The sequence below is a fragment of the Pezoporus flaviventris genome, unplaced genomic scaffold (assembly GCF_033815535.1).
Source record: "Pezoporus flaviventris isolate CSIRO_AGI_PZ_B2104156 unplaced genomic scaffold, CSIRO_AGI_Pfla_v1 ptg000081l, whole genome shotgun sequence".
NCBI lineage: Eukaryota > Metazoa > Chordata > Aves > Psittaciformes > Psittacidae > Pezoporus > Pezoporus flaviventris.
The window spans coordinates 2914484-2938393 of record NW_026892629.1 but is presented as its reverse complement, the minus strand read 5'-3'; the positions used below and the strand labels follow the sequence as shown (position 1 = coordinate 2938393).

Genomic DNA, 23910 nt, shown 5'->3' with positions numbered 1-23910 from the left:
TTTTTACCCACAGATTTGCAGATTTTGATTTTATGGATGAGTGATGCTTGTTATGGCATGACCATGAGGGGGAGCTTGTACTTCATGAATAAAAAAGTTACATTTCTGTTTATGCAGATAATTATTTCCTTTGCATTTGGTCCCTTGTTTTTAAGAAACGTTGATTTGTTGAGTCAAGTGTTTTACAGGAATGCACTGGACGGACATACAGGTACACCGAACTAGTAATTTCCTTTAGTTTTATATAAATGACATTTAGTTCAATTTCACTAAATGGATTTTCCTAACAGCCCATACTGGAGAGACAAATGGAAAGTGAGTCGTACCGCCCATTTTCTCTAGGTACATTACAGCTTTACTCAAGCATAAGCTGGCATTGCCACCATACCAAAACAGTCTGGCCATTTTGTTGCGCTGGAAATTTGTACAGCCACAAGGTGAATTCAGCTGCGGTTAAATTAACGTTTCTACCTTTGCCAGCTAATTTTTAACCTATTCACAGTTTTGCAGTGCAGTTCACTGAATAGCTCCATGACTGTTGGCACAGAAGATAGGAGCAGGGGCAGGCTTGGGGCTGGAGAGGACTAGTATGTTTTGGCGAGGATGGTGGTTTATGAGCTTCTTTAAAAATTATGAAACCACATGTTTAGCATCTATTTTAGGGTGAGTTACATTGTCCTGACTTCAGAGAGCCTAAGGAAATAGTTTAGTTCAGTTAATTTAGTTCATTTTAGTTCCAGATAAATTGAGTTTGCCTCTTGTCAGTTATTCTTCAGTGATTTCACTTGACAGAAAAATTCAGAACTTAAAACTGTTGTAATTTTCCACTAAAACAACTGATTTACACAAAGTGAACAAAAAGCTACCAGTCCAAATCCAGTTGCAAATAACAAATGTACAAATGACCATTACATTAAAAATGTACTGCTGTGACATGTTAGATTTTCTTCTAGTCCATGTGCCATTAGTTACAGTTCCCACTAATGTGTATAGCAGAACTTTACTGAGTTCATTGTAGAAATTTGGCTCCATCCACAGCAAGAAGTGAAGCATGCTCTCAAGCTGAAAGTTGCAATGTTCTGCTGTCTCAAGAATATAATTATCTGTGCCAGCAAATATATATCTACTGTGTTGTGTGATGAATATAACCAGCAGGAAAAACAAACAAACAAAACAAACACACACACACGCACACCCCCCCAAATCAATAAAAGATGTGATTTTATCTGTATAATGGCATTTTTAGCAAGGTACAGAGAGGATAGAGTCCCCTACAAGGGGGAGAGTACGGGTATGTAAAATATATGAAACAAATTAACGATGTCCATGCCTGGCTCTCAATCTGCTGTTTAATTTCTCCTTGATTGTTTATTATGAGATGTGTTTGTTAACATCCTTCTGTACAGAACAAATACGCTGATCTGGTTAAAGGCCAGTAAGCACAGTTGTATTATTTAATGAAACTGGATGTGCTGTTCACTATGTTCTTTGCCTTCATTCCTCTAAAACACCCACTAATGATCTCCGCATTTGGGTTTTTTTTTTGATGCTAAAAATGTAAAGGATGGAGCTCTGAAAGCAAGGATAGCAAATGCTTTTAGATTTTTGTTTACGTTCTTCATATTATGCTGCCAAACACTGAATAACTCTGATAAATGCCTCATTAAAATGAAGTGATAAGATATGTTTTTTGTGATTTAAAAGATGGTACTTTCACACACTTCTTTTTGTGATTGCAACAAACTTTTAGGATGTATTGGAACAGATTAAAGCCAGTAAAAGAACTAACTTTTAGGTAACTAAATTTTTAGGTAGCATCAAGAAATGCCACCTAAGTTTCTGTTTCAGTCGAGCACTTTGAGCCTTCACATTATCATTGTTTGTCTTGTAAGGCTTACCTTACATACTGGCATCCATGCACAAAGTGGGGATTGCTTGGTCCAGCTGTTCCTTGGGTTCTACTTTATGAACTGAATGAGCACATCTTTCTTCTATATGTATGTATGGTGACGGAAACAGAACCTATGCATTCTGCTGATCCATATTTGAAATAATCATATAGCTCACTGATACATGATAGTGGTGTGGTACAGTGGCAACTCAGTGTGGAAAAGCCCAAGTAATAAAGAACCAAGTAGCAGTGGAAGAATCATCAGGAAATTGGCTTGGTTCTGTTTTACCTTTTGGCACAGTAAAAAGCTATTACTTTGATGTTGCTTTGGCAGAGTGAAGCTAACAACTAGAGAACTGCTAGTACCGAGGGGGAGAAAAAATATCCACTTTTCATATGAAGAGATGAGAAACAAGGCCTTTCCTTTCCTTACATCCTGTGGATAAAAATAACCAGCGCAAGAGGTAGTGCCTGACCCTGGTTTAGCCACCTTTTTTTTTTTTTTTCTCATCAGAGACTGGGGATTGCTGAGGTGCTCAAGAGTCAGTAGTTTTTGCCAGGCAGCAGCCAGGGACATTCCACATGCTGATCCTATCCTTCATAATGGTCTTAATGGTAGGATAGTAGAAATAGCTGGGTTGGAAGGGACCTTCAAAGGACATCCAGTCCAACTCCCCTGCAATGAGCAGGAATATCTTCAGCTAGATCATGGCAGAGAGATTGGTGCTTGATGCAGCCTTTGATTGTGTATTATATATTTTAATATATACTGTATATTTCAAGCATAACATGATATCTAGGATATACTTCTTTAATTTGGGGTGGTCTCCTCTGGTAACATATAGTTGAGGTCATGCAAAATATTAGCATCAGCATTATTCTCAGTGCTATTAGGAAAGAAAGGTTGACCAGAAGACCTTCTTTGTAAACCCCGAACTTCTGCTGTCAGCCAGCAGAATACTCTTAAAAATGATGAACTTAAAAAATCTAACACAGCTTAACTTGATAGTTACAATTATAAGTTATCAATGTTTGGCTTTTCTTCTGTTCAAAGTGTGAAGTCAAAAATTTGTCAGTAACAAGACAGAATACCTTTTATAAATTCTAAACATTTTAATTGAGGGAACATTTCCTAGTGACAAGCAGAAATTAATAGACTGGAAGAAAATGTACACACATTGCAGTTTTCCATATCTCGTGAAATCTTGGAAAAGGAAGGTGGCCCTTTGTATTGAAGAATATGGCTCAATGTGCAATTTTTTCCATAAATCATTCTGTATTAATCTAGCTGTTGAATTTTTGAGCCTTTCCAGTATGTAGTAGTTCTGAGTAAGTTTCATGTAGCACATTTCAAGTCTAATTATGGGGAAACAGTTGTATAATGGATTCAGCTGCATCCAGTGTAAGGGAGGCAGATGACATTCAGTAATTTTGACATTATAAAAATAAGGTACAAAATGGTATTGCAGAGTACTTCAGATTGCATGAAAGACATCCTGAAAGCTGTCCAAAAATTTGTTCCAGGAAGTCATTGAGCTTGTAAAAATAGCCTTAGACTTTTCTAGGGTGTACTTGAAGTTGCAAACATTGTGCATCCTGAGACTAATAAAGGAAAACACAGATCTTGTTTGATTTTTCTGTCTGGCTAGGAATGATGATGAGTGGGGAAAGATGGCAGATCCTTAAGACCCATTGTCTGTCTGTGACTTGTCAGTGGCCTCTAATTTCTTTCAGTTCAGGCAATCCCTACTGTAAACTTTAACCTTCCTGTATTTGCTCAGTCTTCAAATTCACTTTCATGCTGTCCCATAAGTCTGGAACTTTCTCTTGCCCACAGCATCCATCCCTCCTCCCCCATTTATTTTAAACCTTTCTTGTGGCCACTTCTTCAAAATGCTGCATGGCTATTAATAATATTGCATTATCTTTTAACCTTTGTGTGCTGCCAGGAAAACATTTCCCTTTGTTTCTCCTCTCCCTCCCCACTCTCTTCCCCCATCTACGTAGATTTCTTTCTATTCATTATCTTAGAAGAAGGAAACATTGTGCTAATTATGTTTCCAAGTCACCTACCCAGTAAAATGTCACACTTTTCCCAAGTGTCAAAAACTTCAAAACTGGAGATATTTATAGTACCAGCAGGTGTGGCTGATCTCTTGAGCCTGTGATGTTTAGGATAACTATGCCGTGACAAAACTGTGTGAGAAGTCTGATCATCATGAGAACATATGTGGACACATGCACATAGACACACATTGGCAAACCACTGGTCTGACACTAAGTTCTTACTGGGGTAAGGGGGACACCCTCAAAGGGACAAATCTTTCCCAGCAGAGATCTTAATTGCAGACTGGGAGATAAGGCACTGCATGGTATAAGACACAATGGCAAAAGGAATTTGATCTTTTAGGGGAGAAAAAAAAGACTACAGTCCACAAGACTGAGCCAGAATATCACAGGGTAGTGTAAACCTGGTTTTGATAAGACTAATCCTTTGCTGCAACATCAAAGTCAATGAGTCCCCAAATTATGCAGTTCAGAAGTCCAAACACAGGGACCAGAAAATGGCTTTGTTACAGGTAATTTCAGTTTTAAATAAATGTAGGGTTTTATTAGCTTACCAACATAGAAAATAAGCAGGCTGTTAGATGCATGGGAATACGTGCACACCATAACTAAATGACTTAATTTGAACTTCTGTATCTCAGTTTGAAGAAGCAGCAAACATTTATTTGTAGTCTTCTATTTTGATATGTTAATAAAGTTGTTCAGAAGCATTCGTGTGCAGAGCTGCACAATAGCTTAATGGGGCTTCAGTTTAAATTTAGAAATGTTCCCCACAGGCACAATTTAAAATAATACAAGTAGGTAAGCTGTACTTGTGGATAGATATATAGCTGTATCCACAGATAAATAGTAGGTCTACGCATCTAGGTATGTAGTGTATAGATTTAGATATATAGGTCTATAATAGATCTATATATCAGTTATGCTTGCCTGTACATGTATACGTACCTGGGGCAATGGGTAGAAAGAGAGAATGGGCATAAACTGAAGCACAGAAAGGTCCCTCTGAACATTAAGAAACACATTTTTACTGCAAGAATGACCAAGCACTGGCACAGGTTGCCCAGGGAGATTGTGGAGTCTTCATCCTTGGAGATACACAAAACCCAACCGTAGTCCTGGGCAGCTGGCTGTAGGTGGCCCTATGTGAGTAGGGAGTTTGGACCATATGTCCTTCAGAGGTCCCTTCCCACCTCAACCATTGTGGTAGGTTTTATCAGCATCTGCCACGGTAACATAACCCCTATTACTATTGTGTAAATCCTTCACTAGTTTTAATCTGGTTGTCCTTTTGGCATCCTGTGAGTTAGAATAAAAGGTTGGGCTATTTTTTTTAGTAAAATACATTAGCATCTTCGAAGTGGGGAGTGACATTAAAAGAGAATTTTCAAGTGGGCCTGTGTAAAAGATGGCATTTGGGTCTGGTTTCCTTGGCTTCTTTCAGAATCCCAACTTTTGCATAGCCTATGGAGCCTAAGGTTATAAATCATATATGGCAGAGAAGGTGAAGTGAATTTTGATCTCCAGGTCCCAAATGAATATTCTGAGCTGCTTCTAGAACTTTTCTGTTGCAAAGTAATGCATAAGCTTGTAAAGTCTCTTCTTAAGTGTGATGTCAAAGTAGCTCACTTAAATAGTTAACTATAGAAAACAAAAAATGGTAAGAGTAAGGATTCAGGAATGACGTGTTACAGAAGCAGAGCTGGCAGACTTATGCTAGCCAGCTTTATGTGCTGTATGCCCATTCCTTGAGCCTTCCTTTTTTTTTTTTTTTTTTATTCAGCCAGCTATGCTGTTCACTTTGCAGTGTAATGTATTTTCTTCCAGCTGGGAGAATAAAGCACCAGATCTTTTTGTTACAGTTGAACTGTCAAGCCAAATAACACAGTTAAACACAAATAGATGGTTATAGTAAGGGTTGATTAAATTCATGTGATAGGATTGATTATTTTTTCCCCCATTTTGATTTTAGTTCAAGGATAGTGTGAGTCAGCTAGACCTACAGCTGCTGGAAAATTGGAAGTTGTACTTGCAAGTAAAAAAATGGGTTTCAAGATATTTCTGTAGGCAGATAAAAGTATACATTCAAAACAGTAAATTAGCTTGGAAGGCAGCAGTGAAGCATAAAAAAAAACCCAGCAAACAAAAAGCATCAGCATACCTGGTATGTTCTCTAATTCTGCCATGTAAATCTAGGGCAAGAACTCTGAGCTTTCAGTTTCAGATTTCCTTTGGTCTGAGTGAGAGGTTATCCAAATATACATAATAGAATTCGCCACAGAACAGTGCTTTTGAAGAGAGATAATTCTGTTAGATACTCTTGAGTTTTCCTGAAGTTTCCAAAGCTTCCAGTGAGAGTACCTCCTGAACAGTTCTGTCATGTTCCTATTTTGGTAGCAAAAGCAGACAGCATGGACAGCTTTCTACTTGCCATTATTTCAGTAAATCCAAATTTGTGACCTATATTAACTGCAAATATAAGACTATTTTCCATGTGAAATAATATGTACATTTGAAGTTAACTAGAAATCTCTCTGCCTTTTAAAGTACTCATCGTCTTGTTTCTTCTATGTGGAGTGGCTGTAACTGATATTACAGTTGTAAGCACATTTTTAAGCATTCTGTCATGCAACATCTTTGTACCTCTACATTTTTTCTTCTCTCAGAGACTATGAAGAAGATATTTCAAGAAAAGGGCATATTGGCAGGAGAAGAAAGAGATTTTAAACCACATCTGACCTTCATGAAGTTGTCAAAATCCACACCACTACGTAAGCAGGTGAGCTCACATTTCACGCGGCTCAGCAGCAATCTAGAAAGTTTTAATTTGGAGTCGAGGAAAGGAATTGCTTATGCAATAGCATCATCCTTTCTACTTTGTAGCCAGCTGAAGAGGTAAGATTTTATAATACTGGAGTTTTAAAGAATAAAATAATCAGTACATCTGTCATACACCTGTATTTTACCACTCTTGATATTCTTGGTACTATTTTCTGTTTTTGTTAGGCAAGACCACAGGATGAAAGTACTTGTTCAAAATTACAGAATTATTATGAGGGTATAGATCATATGTATGCAGTTTGTTCGGATACTTTTGTTTTCTTCCTGTATGGGAGGAAATAAGCTAATAAACAGTGGAATTTGTATTATATATAATAGGCAGACTGTCAGTTCAGTCTGTTGAATATGGTTTGGTGAATTTCAGAGTAGGGATAAAACACATCTTCCATAGTCTCTCTTGCAGGTACTTATTTCCTGCCTATTTATAAGCTTTTTGTAAAAAATACACGAATACATTAAAGTAGGTTGTGATGATAAATATATATGAGCAATACTAGTGTATCTAGGATTTTATTGCATACTAATTTAACAGAAATACTGTATTATTTAGCATAAGGTATATCCTTTTTTTTTCTTTTCTGACATTATCTAGAATGTTTAACGTGCTCCTTTAACATTGACCAGGAAAATAATTTCCAGGGAAAATAAATAAGAATTGAAGTACATAATGTAAATATTTTGAGGTGTTTTTTTTTTCTTTAAGTATTAAAGAAAAACACTTAAAAATTTCATTAGAAATAGCTCTAAAAATGCTGAAGGTGCACATTTTAATTTAGTACTGTGAAATCAGTTGAAAGAAGATGCTGAGATCTGAGAAACTTCAAGAGCACACATACCTGCTCTGAAACAGAAATAAGGACTTTTCCACAAGTTGTAGGTGGTATATTATAGCTACTAAATTTGTAAGCTCACATAAGCTTTTGCTTGTATTAACAGTTGTTAACACTCATTTTTAAAATCCACAGCTCTTCTACAGTATCGGCTGCTCAGTAATATACCTCTGGTTAAAACATCTGAGAAAGCCAGGGTGGGGGTTTTGCTGTTCTGTTTCTTGGTTGGTTTGGGGGGGCTGTTTTTTTGTTTTGTTTATATTTTTCTACCTTGCATGAGCTATTAGTCAGGATGCATACTTTCTGTGTTCTGATGTTTACTACTGCTGACAGAACCAGGTCAGTGTCATTACAAATCATCTTCCTGAGTCCTCCATAATGCTGGATAATGCAGCAGCTATGGTTTTATAAAGATACACTGTATAGAAACATACCATGTTTCTATAAATAAACCTCTAAATTTTTCTCTTGTCAATCCACTGTCAGGCATAAGCATTGGTGTTTGCTATCTTTTGTTTTATTGTATCAGTGCATTTAGTGAGATAGTTTTATGCATTTTCAGAAAATAATAAGAGCATGAAACAAAAGGCATAACTATTTTGTAATATGTTTCAATATAATGTCTAATTACATTTTCAGATCATACAACAGTATGAAAAACAAGAAAGGGGGTGTGGATGAAGATTACATGAGAAAGCATAAAAAAGAGCAAACAACTTAAAAGTTGTTGAGTATAGTTCACAGCTACCGCTTTATAGCTATATTAATATTTTTTAAAATGTAAGTTTCCTTATTTGAATCAATATTAAGAAATTCTCCTCATAATGGCATCTAAATCCCACCAAAGTTATCTTTGAAAAGAAAAATAACCTGTTTTTAAAAACCTTAATATAGCTAAAAGAATTTTTGAAATGCATGTATTCTGCAAATATTTTAACTTTCCCAAACTGTTAATATTATTTACAAAGCAAAAAATTTGAGAATTTAAAATTAGTAAGTATCTTAAGAAATCAGCTTTCCACTTTGAAGACACAACACTAAGCTAAAAATGGTAAATGCAAAAAACTTGGAAACAGCCATTTATAAAGGGTAAGAATGTGAAATAAAGTGGTTTAGAGAAGAGTTGTGTGGGTTACTATACTCCCTTCAGCTTCTCAGCTTAAAGAACTTATTCACCTAGTCAGAAGTGGGAGCAGCTCATTCTTCAGGCTTAGTTGGGCAATTCTGAGATCAATTGTGCCACTGGAAACTTCCCCAAAATAAGGAGATACAGTGTGCTCCTAGGTGTCCTTGTGGAAGGACGCAAAGGGATATAATTTACTTGCACATGTTCAGCTGTTTCCCCAGTTGTTTGAATGGTAAGAATCGAGTTAGCATCATCTTCTATTCAAAGAACCTAGTGAAATACAATGAAAGAAGCAACTGGAGTTTTGCACTTGAAGATAACATTTCTGTTCCTGCTTCTTCCCCTAGCCTGCTGTGTGGCCTCAGGTTTGTCACAACCCTTGTGGTTTTCATTCGTCCAGACTGCTGTTTACCTCAGGGCATGTTGTGAGGCACACTTGATAAATGCTGTATGACATTTGGATATCCTTTGATATACCTAGTACTGCTAGAACTGCAGATACTGTGAAATGGATTTCATAAGTAGAAGATGACTGACAGCTAATGACAGCATGTGCTTAATTACTATGGAGCATATCCTTAGCCTATACAGTGGTTGACAAGAAAAAATACCAAAAAATATAATTTATGAATACTTAATGTATCATATTCTTCTGTACTGTATATCTTTAGAATGCTGTATGTATAATTAGTAAAAGAGAATATATTAGTGAGAAAAATCCATTTGTATTTACAACACAAGTGTTGTACATGGCCTGATTCACTATTACCATTCAGCTTCAACAGTAACATCATAGGGTGCTAGGTACTATTTTGGAGACAGTATTATTATGATTGCACTGGAAATAGCAATAACTGCATGATTCAGTTATTTATTCTTGTATTTTTTAATGTAAATTATGTAAAATTTTTGCCACTTAGTTTCATATATAGATAACATATAAGTTATTTAATAACAATAATAATAGCAATAGTAATAATAATAGTAATAATAACAATTCCTTCATCATGAAGGAGGGAAAATTCCACACTGAATCAAACCGAAAGCAATGTCTCCAAATTGAAATCTTTCTGCTGTGCAGTCACATTTATCTTGTTGCTGTTTTCAGGTAGACATGACAGATGTTTAATACTGATAATTATGAAGGTAATTACTTTCTTTGCATGTAAATCTTCTCTCAGTTTATTTGACATTACTATTTTTGGCTTCTCGAAATCAAGGATAGCTGAAGAGAGATGTAGTACATCTGCTGATGTCTTTTATTAGCCATACTGTAAGAAGTTACAGCAAGTTTTGGCAGTCAGACAGTAAGCTAACTCATGTCTCTTCTGTCTTATTTAGGTAAGGAATCTCAGGCACTTATTGCAGGAATGGCTGTTACTTCTGTTGTACTTAGATAATATGTCTCCTGCATCATTAATTTATCAATGAATTTTTGTTGCATGTGCATGCATCAAAAACTGTGTTCAGTAAAGATGACAAGAGAAGTGAAGGGACATCTTCCCCTTCTGGTATTACTCCTTTAATATTAAGTTTTACTCAATACTAAAAAATAGAATATAGAATGTGAATTTCTGTATTACATTCCTAGTATACTTTTCAGTTTCCTAGATTTGTAATTCTGCTTTTATTTATACCCATATACATAGATACATAGCTGTACCATATAGGACCTCATGAGAAGAGAGTGATTCTCAGTATAACCAAAACACTTCTCCTTTATCAGTCCCTGCTGGTTATTACCTCCAGAATTATTTTTACAGTAGCTCCTGGGATCTCTGGCATTTTAAACAGGAATGCTGGCATAAGAAGAGCCACAGAGCTCATTAAATCTCTCTGTATTTACATTTATCAGCCTGTAGATCAGTGGTTTGTATTGTGACAACTGTTACTTGCTGATATGGGAGTCTGGGGCACATAACTTATTTGGAATCTTAGATGCTGATCCTAAAATGGCTGAAAGGATCCCTTTGGCACAATACAAAGCAATAAACACTTTGCTTTCACCGTGTTATGAGATCAGCAGAAGTGTTTTGTGATTTTTCTACAGTATTATTTTAATCTGAAGATCTAACAAGGGCAGAAAATGCACAAAGTTGTTGACTCCATGGCTGGAAGAGGTTCTTAAATTCTCTTCTTTCAGTCTTCCTGCTTTCATATCATACACCATATTGTAGAGATATGTAACTACAGTATTTGGTGGGGTTTTGTGTTTGTTTGGTTTTTTTTTAAAAAAAAAGGTCGTAACTATAGACAGTATGTTACAATGTAGTACTGTAGTGTGAGGCATTAGTCATAGCGATCATTCTTCAGATTACCAAACTCTGACTGAACATGGTAGACATTATGTTATCCATGCTTTTACACACACCACACTTGTTACATGACTGAGGCTGCAGAAGGCAGCACCTCTTTACACATGAACTCTTCTAAATCCACATGGGGATCATCAAGATCTAGGCAAAGAAACTTTTCCACAACAGATTTGCATTTTTCCATCCGTTCATCTTTTGAAGGATCATCAATACGTTTGATAGCTTTTCCATTGCGAATCAGTTCTGACACTTCCACTCCTCTTTCAATAATTTTGGCTGGCATTCCTGCTAATGCAGCAATGTTGGCAGCATGACTAACAGTGGACATGCCCTGTTTGATCTGATAGAAAAATATCAGCTCATCTCCATCTTGGTGGGTCTCCATGGTCAGGTACTCCAGAAGAGGTGTGTCAGGCAGGAGTTCTAGCTGCATTAAACTGTGAAAATTAGTGGAGACAAAGACCTGTGGACACTGCGTTCCTTGTCTGATCCAGTACTTCAGGACAGCAGCCAGAAGGGACAGGCCATCCAGTGTGTTGGTCCCTTTACCAAACTCATCAATAAGTACCAAGGATCTCTCTGTGGCATTGTTAACTGCCTTGGCAACCTGGTTAAGATCAATCATGAAAGTGGAGAGCCCTACAGAAACAGATTCCCTAGTGTGGATTCTTGTATAAATCCCATCAATTGTTCCAATCTCTGCCTCTGCTGCAGGGACATAACTGCCAATTAGAGCCATGAATACTATAAGACCTACTTGCTTTAAGTAGACACTCTTTCCAGATGAGTTGGGCCCTGTGATGATCTTTATGCGTCTGGTGGCCTCTCCACTGTTCACAGGGTTGGCCACAAAGGTCTTTGCACATAGTTCCATGAGTGGATGTCTTCCATCCTTGATGTGGAAGCCATGGTGGTGAGTAAAGCTTGGCCGGCAGTAGGCATTCTCCCGGGCCATCAGTGCCAAAGCCAGAAGCACATCCAGATGTGCAGTATACTCAATCACACTGTTAAGCACTTCAGACTTCTCCAGGATCTTTGTCTGCAGCTGGTGCATAATAAGTGTTTCCTGGTCTCGGATCTCACAGTGCAGGTCACCCAGCAGGCTGTCTAGCTCCTTAGTCCTAGCACTTCTGTAGTGCAGCTTATCCTCTGACAAGAACATGAAGTCCAAGCCTTCAATTTCAAAGTCACTCTTATCCACCATACTTGGCAGCCGTGGAATGGAGAGAAGGAACCCAATCAAAGGAATGTAGATCACACAACAGGAGGGAATATGGTTGTCCAAGTCCTCCAGTTCTTTTCGTGCCACTTCTGTAAGGAAGTTTGACAGGCCCATCAGCTTTCGTTTCTTCTCATCAATGGTGGGGTCCACATTGGGTTTAACAGTGAAGCGGCTCTCTGAGATGCTGCCTTCAAAGTCCACCACTTTGCTGATTAGACTAGCAATGTACTGCAGATCATCAGTGAAGACACGTGAAATGGTCTGGAAGAGTTCAATAGTTTTGGGCAGAGAGCGACATGTATCTCTTAGACACACCGCACTGCAAGCTGTCTTATAGAGTGCTTGCCAGTCAGTAACTTTTGTGTGAGAAAGAGTCATTCTTTTTAGAATAAGAGGCACATTTTTAATATTCTTGAGGCAGCCTTGAAGAGTGAGGACTGTTTCATGATTCTGAGCCTGCAGGAAGAAGTGGATAACATCTAGCCGTTTGTTCAGCTCTGTCAAGTTCCGAGTAGGTCGTGTGAGCCACAGCCTCAGCAGTTTTCCTCCCCACTTACATCTGCAACGGTTTAAAATTCCATATAAACTGAATCCTTCTTTTAATCCACTGGACAGCTTATACACGGAAGGATGGATATCACTTTTAAATATCTGCAGGACACTGTAAGTGTCTTGGTCCATATTCACAATCTCTGACAGCACAAACTTTTTAAAGGCCAGAATAGGAACTGCAGTAGAGCTTTCTTCAAGCTCAACTCCAACCCTTCTCCTGTCTAGAAACTTCAGGAGTCCCCCTAGGGCTCGTATCATAAGCGGGCTCTCAAAAGGGATGACTGAGGACAAGTAGAGAATTTTCTCTGTTGCAGTCATATGAGATGGGATGAATGGAAATTGCCTAGATAGGATCCGTTGCTTGCTGACCTCTAGGCCAAAATCTGTGTTAGGAAAAAGGATAATTTCTGGTTTTCGTATGTCTGTATCACCAGCAGTAAGGTTGGTCAGGAATTTGGCAATATTCTGATCCTGTTTTGCACTGGTCACTATGCACCGAGGATTAATTTCCCCAATTACTTTTTGCAGTAGCCTAAGGTCTTCATTATCAGGTATGTCAGGCATGAAGTAGACTGAGCAATCTTCTGTATCATAGTAAGTAATTGCAAGCTGCCCTGCATACCACATAACAGACATGTGTGTCTCAGAACACTCTTGGTCCTCTTGTTCAGGCCCAGGCAGTTGTGGCAAGGCACAGTTCATGGCTGATGTGGCAGTCATTCTGTTGGAAAAAGACATTTTTGTTCATAACTCATCCAAAAAGTCCTGAGAAGTAACTGACAACAGCAGGTTAGCACTCACTCTTTCATCCCTTGAGAAATTGAGATGCTACCTGCAATTAAAGATACATGTTACCTGTTTGAGTGCAAAGATGCAGCCAGTAACTGCTTAGAAGCCATCTTGCTTCCAAGCAAGGTGTAACTGAGCTAACTACCAGCAATGCTGGAATAGTTCTACAGTTTGTTTTGTTTTGTTTTGTTTTGTTTTATCCATTATTTGTCTAAGTATATATTTGCCTAAATACCAATAAATACAGTAATGTACATGTACATCCACACACTAAATCATCCTCCCTCAAAGGTACAGGACGCACGTGTGCTGACCCCTGCCCCTCACAACAGTACATCCACAGAAACTGTTTTTCAGGGTCCTACCCTAGGATTTATGCAGTACCATCACATAGTGCCAGTTTCTGTACAGGTTCACAACTTCTATAGATCAAGCTGCAGGGATCAACCATGCTGAACAGTTTTCCCTATGGAATCCATATCGCATCAGCAACCCCTTACAGCCCTCACCCACTACTTTCCCACTCCGCTCACCCTCCTCACCACAGCCGGGCTGCTCGACTCGGCTGCTGCGTCTCCTTGCGGCCAGCAGGTTCTACCCTGCCCGCCTTCCCCTCCCGCTTCGGGCCGGCTTTCGGCGCTCAGGGCGCTGGGCTCCCCGCCCCCGGGCCCAGCCAGGAAGGCTCCGCGCTGTGGCGCTGACCCCGCCCCCGCGGCCCTGCCAAGCTGCCCTAGCCGCCCGGGCGCCCCCCCGCGGCCGGGGCCCATGGCAGCAAGCCCCTGCCGTCATGTGGGGAATGGAATCTCGGCCTCACTTGCAGCCTCCCAGCCCACTCTTATGCGCTTCAGCTCCTCCTGCCAGCCCCTGCCCATCCCTGGGAGCAGTTCACTACCTCCTTCCCAGCCTCTTTGGAGCCCTGTGCTGAGCACAGAAGGGAGAGGAGGTGGTTAGAAGCAGCCCCATGAGCAGCCCAAGCGTGCTGCCCGCAAGGAACACCACACATCCCCTCCCGCTTGGCCTCTGCACTGCCTGCCAGCACTCAGTGGGACCCTTGTCTGTCCCTGCCAATGCTCTCCTTTTTCAGCCATTGCAGCTGCTGTACTTCACTGAACAAGCTACTTCAAGCAACTCTAAATGAATCTTCATGTGCAGCCCTTGCCTTCAGAGAGCTGGATGTGTGGTGCTGAAGCTGGGAATTTTGGCTGTGGCATCTGGTACATGGAAACTGAAGCTGCTGGCAGGAGGATGTTGGGTGTCTCACTTTCCAGCTCTGTAAGGCCTGTCACCACTTGAGCCTTCCTGCCCCAGGTCCCATGAAAGGGCGAACACTGACTGGCCACTTGCTGTCAGCAGCTATTGGGCACTCCATGCAGTTGGAGGGTTTAACTGCAGGCCAGGGACAGCAGGCTGCACCTACCTACCTGCACACAGAAGAGGCTCAGACAGGCAGGGCAAGGCTACCAAATGCTACCCTTCCAGTCTTGCAAGAGCTCCATATATAATGCCTTTCCAGGCCCATGCTACATAGCTATGTCCCTTTAAAGGCATCCGTTCACTACAACATTTCTTCAAGAGTCAGGTGTCTTCTTCCTCCTTTCCAGCTTCACAGTGGCCTCTCAAGTACTCTTGTTTCTCACCCCCCCGAACTGCAGCATATCAGCATCTATAGCTTTCCCATGTGGTAACAGCAACTCTCTTTCATCTGTACTGTGCCAGACCCTTTCAATTAAGAAATGAACCGTGACTTCTCCGTGCACCTGCATTGCTTCATCCTTTCACATCTCATTACAAACAGTGCTCCAGAAACTGCTCCGAGTTACTAAAAATAGCTCAGTTTTGCCATGGCTGCTTTTCCAAATACCTTTCAGCAACACATCACAAGCATAACTCATTTTCTGAGCATTCAGCATTTGATTCACACCTTGCCAGTTTTTGACAAGCAATATCCCAACCTATCATAAATATTTTTTTTTTAATTGGAGTGATTTTGGTATTTTCCTCATTTTGTTCCATGCTACTCAAGGCTTCACATTTTTGACAAGTGTTCTGCTGCCTGAAAAGGCCTTTTTTATTACTAATGCGTGTATAAATATATTTTAAAAAAATGTCAGCCAAAAAAGGCAAAGAATGATGATTTAATGTCAGAATAAGTTGAGTACATAAGGACTAATCTAGCCATAGAATATCAAATTTTAAATAGTGGCAATGAGGATGGAGTTAAGTGTGTACTTCCGAGATTGTGTACCCGAAATAAAAAGCATCCACCACTAGATGTCACCGTTTCAGAGATTAAGGAAACGGAAAGACTTCTGACCTTCACTAACTTAGACTTTAGGGGCCAAAAGTCTCTAAATTAGACTTTCTAAATTAGTAGAGGAACAAATAGGCAGGTACTTACTCAAGCAAAGTGCCTCTGAAGTCAGTAATTTTGTACCTAAGTAGAAGCCCTGTAGACGTAACAACACTGAGCCTATCTTGCATAAGAGTAACTGTAAATAAGCACCACAAGAAATGCATGGGTGTGATAGTGTTCAGATAAATCACAGAATCCCAAGGGTTGGAAGGGACCTCAAAAGATCATCTAGTCCAACCCTCCTGCAAGAGCAGGGTAACCTAGAGTACATCACCCAGGAACTTGTCCAGGCGGGCCTTGAATATCTCCAATGTAGGAGACTCCACAACCCCCCTGGGCAACCTGTTCCAGTGCTCTGTCATTCTCACAGTAAAGAAATTTTTCCTGATGTTCACATGGAACCTCCTGTGCTCCAGTTTACACCCATTGCCCCTTGTCCTATCACTGGACATCACTGAAAAACCTAGCTCCATCATCCTGACACTCACCCTTTACGTATTTGTAAACACTGATGAGGTCACCCCTCAGTCTCCTCCAAGCTAAAGAGTCCCAGCTCCCTCAGCCTCTCCTCATAAGGGAGATGTTCCACTCCCTTAATCATCTTTGTAGCTCTGTGCTGGACTCTTTCAAGCAATTCCCTGTCCTTCTTGAACTGAGGGGCCCAGAACTGGACACAATATTCCAGATGTGGCCTCACCAGGGCAGAGTAGAGGGGGAGGAGAACCTCTCTTGACCTACTAACCACACCTTTCTAATGCACCCTAGGATGCCATTGGCCTTCTTGGCCCCAAGGGCACATTGCTGGCTCATGGTCATCCTCCTATCCACCAGGACCCCCAGGTCCCTTTCCCCTTCACTACTGTCCAGCAGGTCAGCCCCCAAGCTGTACTGGTACATGGGGTTGTTCTTCCCCAGATGCAAGAGTCTACACTTGCCCTTGTTGAATTTCATTAAGTTTCTCCCCGCCCAACTCTCCAGCCTGTCCAGGTCTCACTGAATGGCAACACAGCCCTCTGGTGTGTCAGCCACTCCTCCCAGTTTAGTGTCATCAATGAACTTGCTGAGGGTACACTCAGTTCCCTCATCCAGGTCGTTGATGAAAATATTAAACAGCACTGGTCCCAGCACCAACCCCTGAGGGACTCCACTAGTCACAGACCTCCAGCTAGATTCTGCCCCATTAACCACAACTCTCTGCCTTCTTCCTTCCAACCAGTTCTTGATCCACCTCACTACCTGAACATCAAGCCCACACTTCCTTAGCTTATCTATGAGGATGCTGTGGGAGACAATATCAAATGCCTTACTGAAATCAAGAAAAACCACATCTACCGCTCTACCATCATCCATCCACCCAGTTACTTCCTCATAGAAGGCTATAAGGTTGGTCAAATATGACTTCCCCTTGGTAAAGCCATGTTGGCTGCTCTTAATGACCCCCTCATCCTTGATATGCCTAGAGATGGTGTCAAGAATAAGTTGTTCCATCACCTTTCCAGGGATGGAGGTAAGGCTGACCAGTCTATAATTACCCAGGTCCTCCTTCTTGCCCTTCTTATAGATCGGCGTGACATTTGCCATCCTCCAATCCTCAGGCACCTCTCCTGTTTCCCACAACTTACCAAAGATGATGGAGAGTGGCCCAGCAATGACCTCTGCCAGCTCCCTCAGCACCCGTGGGTGTATTCCATCCGGACCCATCGATTTATAGATGTCCAGATTGCTTAACTGATCCCTAACCCAATCCTCATCCACCAAAGCAAACTCCTCCTTTATCCTGACTCCTTCTGGAGTTATAGGAATCTGGGTCCCCCGGGGAGAGTCTGCAGGAATAAAGACAGAGGCAAAGAAGGCATTCAGCATCTCTGCCTTCTTTATATCCTCTGTCTCCAGGCCACCCACCTCGTTCAGCAGTGGGCCTATATTGCCTCTTGTGTTAGTTTTATCTGCTATGTATTTGAAGAAGCCCTTTCTATTGTCCTTGACCCGACTTGCCAGATTAAGTTCCAAGGAGGCCTTAGCTGTCCTAATTGCCTCCCTACATCCTCTAACAACTGTCCTATATTCCTCCCAAGTGGCCAGCCCCTCCTTCCATAATCCATAGATTCTCTTTTTCTGCATGAGTTTGCCCAGCAGTTCCTTGTTTAACCATACTGGTCTCCTGGCTCCCCTACTTGACTTCCTACCCATTGGGATACTCTGATCCTGAGCTTGGAGGAAGTCGTGCTTGAATGCTGACCAACTATCTTGAGCCCCTTTACCACCTAGTACCCTTTCCCATGAGACTTCCCTTAGCAATTGATTGAAGAGGCCAAAGTTGGCCCTTCGGAAATCCAGAACTGTGGCCTTGCTAGGTATTCTGTTCCTCCCACACAGGATATAGTGTAAGGGTATGAGGAAGGAGGCAGCATCTGTACCCTTTAGGGTGACTGGCAAAGGACCTTTTAAGTGCAGGAGGGGATAATAAGAAAAGGAGGAGACCTTAAACAGCATATACAGTGACACAAACCTGACCAACATACAATGAGGGAGGCAATAACAAGAGCCAGAGCTGGTCTGCTACATGGACTGATGAGAGCATGTGGAGTGTGGGGATGTTTATTACTGTCGGGTTGTCTGGTTGTGGGCCTTGTCAAATAAGACAGTAAGGGTGAAGGGGAAGCCATAAACAAAATAGAGAGACAAAACCCTGTCAAACAACACAAAACCAAGAAACAGACCTCATCAGTCACACTGATGGACTGTCAGTAAATCACAGGCAAAACAGGACTTTGCAGCTGTTGGGGATGTAAAGCTGAGGGTTCAGGGTACTTGCAAATGGATGTGGCATGTACAGGGGAAGGGGATGGGGAGGAACAAATGAGGAGTGGAGAGAACTGTCTGTAAAAGGGGCTGGTCCTGTGTAAAATGGGGCTGATGGGTGCAGTAGTTCGACACAGCCTGGGCTGGAGCTGCTGGAGGCAGTGGTCACTCCTAACATCCCGTAGCATGTAGTAAGTCTTTAAAAAGCAAACAGCATTACTGTGAAGTAGATTGAAGGAGAAAATGCTTAATTTCTACAGAGATCATGTATTTTTAATGAAAATATGATGGAAGAAGGAGCCCTACACTCTTAAAATAAATACTGAAGTTAGGTTTACCGAAAACAGCTTAATAGAATATTTATTATGTTCCACTTCATATATACAAAACTACATAATTATACTGATATTATAAATCACTGTATATTTTTAGATTTGTTGAGATAAAGTCTAGTGCAAGTTAAATACAATCACATTTTGGTTGTATTTATCCTGCTTGGTGATTTTAAAGACCCAGAAAAATGGCCTTCACAAGCATTTGAGATTCTTCCTTCTGGTCGCATGTCCAGTGATGACAGCAAGAATAATTTCCAGTTACATGTTCCATTGGAAGTTAAAGCAGAAAATTTGTTTCCTACAGGACTGAGGAGGGAGGGGTAGAAAGGAGATAGAATGACACTTTCATTTCATATTATTAATTCTATGGTGGACAGTACTTAAACATAAGATTTGACACATTATTTTGCTTCAGTATTATTTTGCTTCTTGAGGTAGTTTTCCATCTTACCTATACCTCTGGTTAAAATGAAAACTATAGCAATTAAATACGAAAACTCAGTTTTCTAGTCAAATGCCTACTTGAATTTTATGTTGCTATTTAAAGGTGAAAAAAATTGACCCAAGCCTGTATGAAGATTTTAAAAGCCATTATTTTGGAAATGAAATCCTGCATCGCTTAGATCTTTGCTCCATGTTGAAAAAAAAGCAACCAAATGGTTACTACTACTGTGAGTCCTCTATTGTTTTTGGTAAGTACATCTTAATTTTTTCTTATATCATTATGTCTCTAAGTTGTATGCCTGAAAAGCCATTTTTTTTCTGAAGTCTGTGTTAGGCGATTCTTGTAATAATACCCGTAGAGTCTGACAGAAGTCTGTCCTTCAACCCTGGCCCTCCAGGGACACTCTGCACTGCTTCATGCTGACAGCTAAAGTTTATGTTCAGCTATCCATCTCCAGAATCCATTTCCATTTCTCATTCTAAAATGAGTGTTTAAGGTAAGTTAGATGGATCACTTTCCGGAGCTGCTCATCTCTCTGTTTACTATGAAGACAGCCTGTGTGACTAAATTGGATTAGATGCCATAATTAAAGGTGATTAAAGCTAGGTGAAATGTCTCTGGCTTGGCAGAGATGTGACCTTACTTGGACTATATTCATGTACAGAGAGATTTCAGTGATACAACAGATTTCATAAGACCCATTCAGCATCCCATCAGGACTTTAAATATTGTACAGACACCTTGCCTAGATCAGTACAATGCTAGAAATCACAGTTGTGTCCTACTGCTTTATTTGAACAGAAGCTTCACACCCCTATGATTAATATTCATTTCCGTCACAAGTTGTGTATAGCTGGAACTTCAGGTGGTGAACATGGGAGGTCTGTGGACTGAGAGACTATGGCAAAATGGCTTGTACAAAAAATGCCTCTGTGATGGTTAGTTCCCACTTAGCTGATAGTGGATCTTGGGGCTGCTATTGATCATAATAAGAGCATGAGTTAAAATGCTAAGTGGAATAACGAGAATGTTGAGGACTTTTTCTTAAATGCAGTTGCCCCTTTGAATCTAGAAATCTATTGTGTAATGTGTTTGGAATATCTTTACAAATGCCACTCCTATACCTGCAGATTTTTAAGAAATCAGACAACATGGGAAGATGTAATAGTAGCAATACAGCAAAATGCAAGAGTTTTTGTATTAATTGCTTTTTTCACTTGTCCTAATTAGGCTCATTCTTTATATATTTCATGTTAGAGGTGAATCTTAAAAGACAAGATTTATAGCCAGGAACAGGTCATGGTTTTGGTGGTCAGTTTGTATTTTTAATTCTTTATATTGGTACAGCTTGGGTGTTATGTTTTGGGGATAATTTTTTTCTGCAGTCATGTCAAAGGTTGAATGTAATGGTGTTGGAAGACAATGAGATACTGAAATACATACAAAAAGTTCATGTGAAGACTTAACTTTGTTTTTTTTTCTTTAGAAATAGAACAAAACTGTATTTGGTATGTTTTCAATGAGCAATAGCTCCATCTCAACAAGAATATGGACAGTCTTCATAAATCTTAATAAAGCGAAGTCTTAACTGTGACCTACTTAAGAAAAAGAGAACATCTGTTCTTGTATGGACCCTTTAATTATAGGAAAGAAATTTAAAAAATCTGCCTGATTAATAAGCAGGTTTTACCTGGTTATGCTTTGTATAACCAATTTATAACTTGGTGCCTCACCTGCTGTTTTTCAGCTATTTTGCAAGATCTGAATAATTTCATTCTTAATGCTATAAAACACCATTGTGGAGACAAAGTTGGTGCTGCTTCCCGGTCTCCATGTAGGGCTTTAGTGATGATTTGGTTTCTGCCTTGAGGTAACTCGTTTTCGTGTGCTGCAGTATTGCTGGTGGAAGTGCTCACGCGCCTTGAGGACTGTTTTGAGGACTTGTGATTAGATACTTATACAACATTTTAAACACCTTAGGCACTTGAAAATGCCAGTTGCTATTCATGCTTTTGTGTGGGCCACCTTTATTTAGCTGAGGTAGACTGTTACAAAACAAATCAAAAGCAGTACAGATTTAAAAAAGGTGTAGCATATTTGTTTAGTGTCAACACTATTGCAAAATCCAGACCAGTCCCAAACCAAAGTGAGATATATTTATATGTATCTATCTAAATATATTGTCATATTTATGACCTTGTTATGCGTGTCTCATGTTTATATTTGTGTATATAACTGATGTCTTCTGTTCATGTTTGTACATTCAGATATTAGTTATGTGCATCCAAATGTTTAAAGAAAGGGAAATTACAAGATTATATAATGTGGTATGAAATTTCTCTTTTAGGTGAAATTGAGGCTCCACTGTTCACAAATATATATAAGAATATTTTGGAATATGTATCTGATTAAGGAATTTGGTAAACAACTCATTTAAATAAAAGCTGATTAGTGCTGTGTTTGGTAGATACTGACAATGTTTTTTCAAAACATTTGTTTAAATCCTTATTCTTGAACTTGTCTTGTTACTGATGTCTCAGAATGCTAAAATGAGACAGACAGTCTTTCAGCTGTCTTTTGAATATGAGTCCCATTAAATGGCTTATAACAGCAGTCAATCAACTGGTATTCAAAGCAAGAATCAGATGTTTGTTTGGCTTTAACTCAATCCTGTTAAGGGAACTGTCATTTTCACAGTCCTAACAGAATTGTCCCTAGAATTATTTTCACACAAGTACTACATCTGTCTTTCTCTAGCCATAGGATTGAAATGGATGTTCTTCACTGACACCACATTAAGAAAGTGTAGCTTTATTATCTCCACTTGTCATGAGAGACACCAGGACACCACTTTCCTCAGTCCTATATGGACATAGGTGCGTCTTGCCCAGATATGTGCATTTAATTTTCTGGATTTGTGCATGCTAATATATATCTATCTAACACCAGTAGGAGAAGGGTAATAGCTATATTGGAACAAAGTTTGAATTACTTATTTTTTAATTTCAGTTAAAAAGAAATTATATTTTAATGAAATTTTAAAAACTGATTTTAAAATTTAATTTAGTAACTACAGGTAGCCAGGACCTTAAAGTTAACACAGGAAGGAGTTAATGCAGTTCTATTAATACATCCGAAATACAGACAAAACACCATATCCAGTTCTGGTTCTTTCTGCCTGTACATTTACTCAAGCAGTTATCTTGTTTCCTTGAAGTGCATAGAAAATACAAAAACAGTATTTAGTTGGGTGTTTTTTTTTTTTTAGCTAGAGTTTGGGCCAGACTTGCATCTAAGAAGATGAAAATATCTCAGATCAGAACTAAGGGTAGAAACAGAAATTGATACATGACAAAGAATTGCTAATAAGTGGCTTCATACATAGCTTGGTAGCTGCACATTTTAAAAAACATGTTTAAAGTTACGGGAAGCATAAGAGATTTGCATGAATAAAAGCAGAGGTGAAGCACCTGCTGATCTGCAGCAATATGCACAGCAGGTAAACAGGCTTTGACAGTATATTACAGAGCAGCATGCACTGTCTTCAGCAGAGCTTACAGACAGCTGCACTAGAAGATTCCCTGCATCTGCATGCCAGCCACACAGGGTATGTGATCAGGAGTTAAAATTTGACGTGACAGTGACAATAATGTGGAAGCTTCATCCTCAAAGTGGAGTTCAGTTTATTCTTTAAAGCAGACAAAATAGTAAGCCAACAAAGTGCCCTTCTTCAGACCGCCTACCTCATAGCAGCTTTTGTATGTCACCTTACATCCCAAGGAAGACCAGTGAATGCTGGCATGAGTTGAGCTTTAAATCATGGTAAAGATGTTCAGTAGACCCTCTGACCATCAAAGGGAGCATTATGTAAATCTTCTTATGTTAAATATACCTTTAGCATTATGTCTCTCACTTAAATATTTTCAGAATCCATTCCTGAAGATTTTAATAGACTTGTATTAAGAAAATTTGTTTATAATAATGTATTGTAAAATAACATTAAATATACATTAAAGAAAGTTATGATATGGCAAGTTGTATTCAGCTTGTAAACTGTGATAAGGTTCTCCTGAGTGGCTAGTAAGAAGTTTATACATCAGACTTCCCCTCTGCTATCTCTGAGGTAGAAAAACTTCAAGAAGTCTGTTCCTTGGTGGAAATCATCCTAGCAGGTTAGTCTTAATTTCTGCACAGCCAGAACCCGTTTATCTGGAATATCTGCCCCGGTGAAGGTTACAGTGCTGTTACAGTTTCCCTTAACCATTGCAAACTAGCAGTAGCAACATGGAAACTGAAATATCAGACTACAAATACTGATTTTATCTGGATAAAAGTTCAATAA

The 23910-nt window shown here is 39.6% G+C and overlaps 2 protein-coding genes across 8 annotated transcripts in view; one reads left to right on the top strand and one right to left on the bottom strand.

Annotated features, from left to right (window-relative positions):
• Positions 1–23910, top strand: part of AKAP7 (A-kinase anchoring protein 7) — an 87017-nt gene that overhangs the window by 18673 nt on the left and 44434 nt on the right. For 4 of the 6 annotated variants that reach the window (XR_009747110.1, XM_061474879.1, XM_061474878.1 and 1 more), the window contains exons 6-7: positions 6625–6737; positions 19671–19815. Coding sequence is in view for 5 of the 6 variants with exons in the window: in XM_061474879.1 (XP_061330863.1) it covers positions 6625–6737; positions 19671–19815 (258 nt within the window). In the remaining variant the exon portion in view is untranslated. Of the gene's footprint in view, positions 1–6624; positions 6738–19670; positions 19816–19891; positions 21229–23910 lie in introns of those variants that run through there. The other 2 variants (XM_061474880.1, XM_061474882.1) reach the window with 2 other exon arrangements.
• On the bottom strand, positions 10810–14304 carry MSH5 (mutS homolog 5). Of its 2 annotated transcripts, none has more exons than XM_061474876.1 (2): positions 14167–14304; positions 10810–13565 (listed from the first exon to the last, which is right to left on the bottom strand). In XM_061474876.1, exon 2 carries the CDS (start codon positions 13562–13564, stop codon positions 11135–11137), a length of 2430 nt encoding a protein of 809 aa, XP_061330860.1. In that variant the 5' UTR covers position 13565; positions 14167–14304; the 3' UTR covers positions 10810–11134. The 2 variants fall into 2 exon arrangements, with proteins under 2 accessions (XP_061330860.1, XP_061330859.1); XM_061474875.1 differs by having other exon boundaries at positions 10810–13676; positions 14167–14298.

Bases quoted from the DNA above. Each gene is read 5' to 3' on its own strand.
- MSH5 (XM_061474875.1), bottom strand. From the start codon at position 13,582: ATGTCTTTTTCCAACAGAATGACTGCCACATCAGCCATGAACTGTGCC.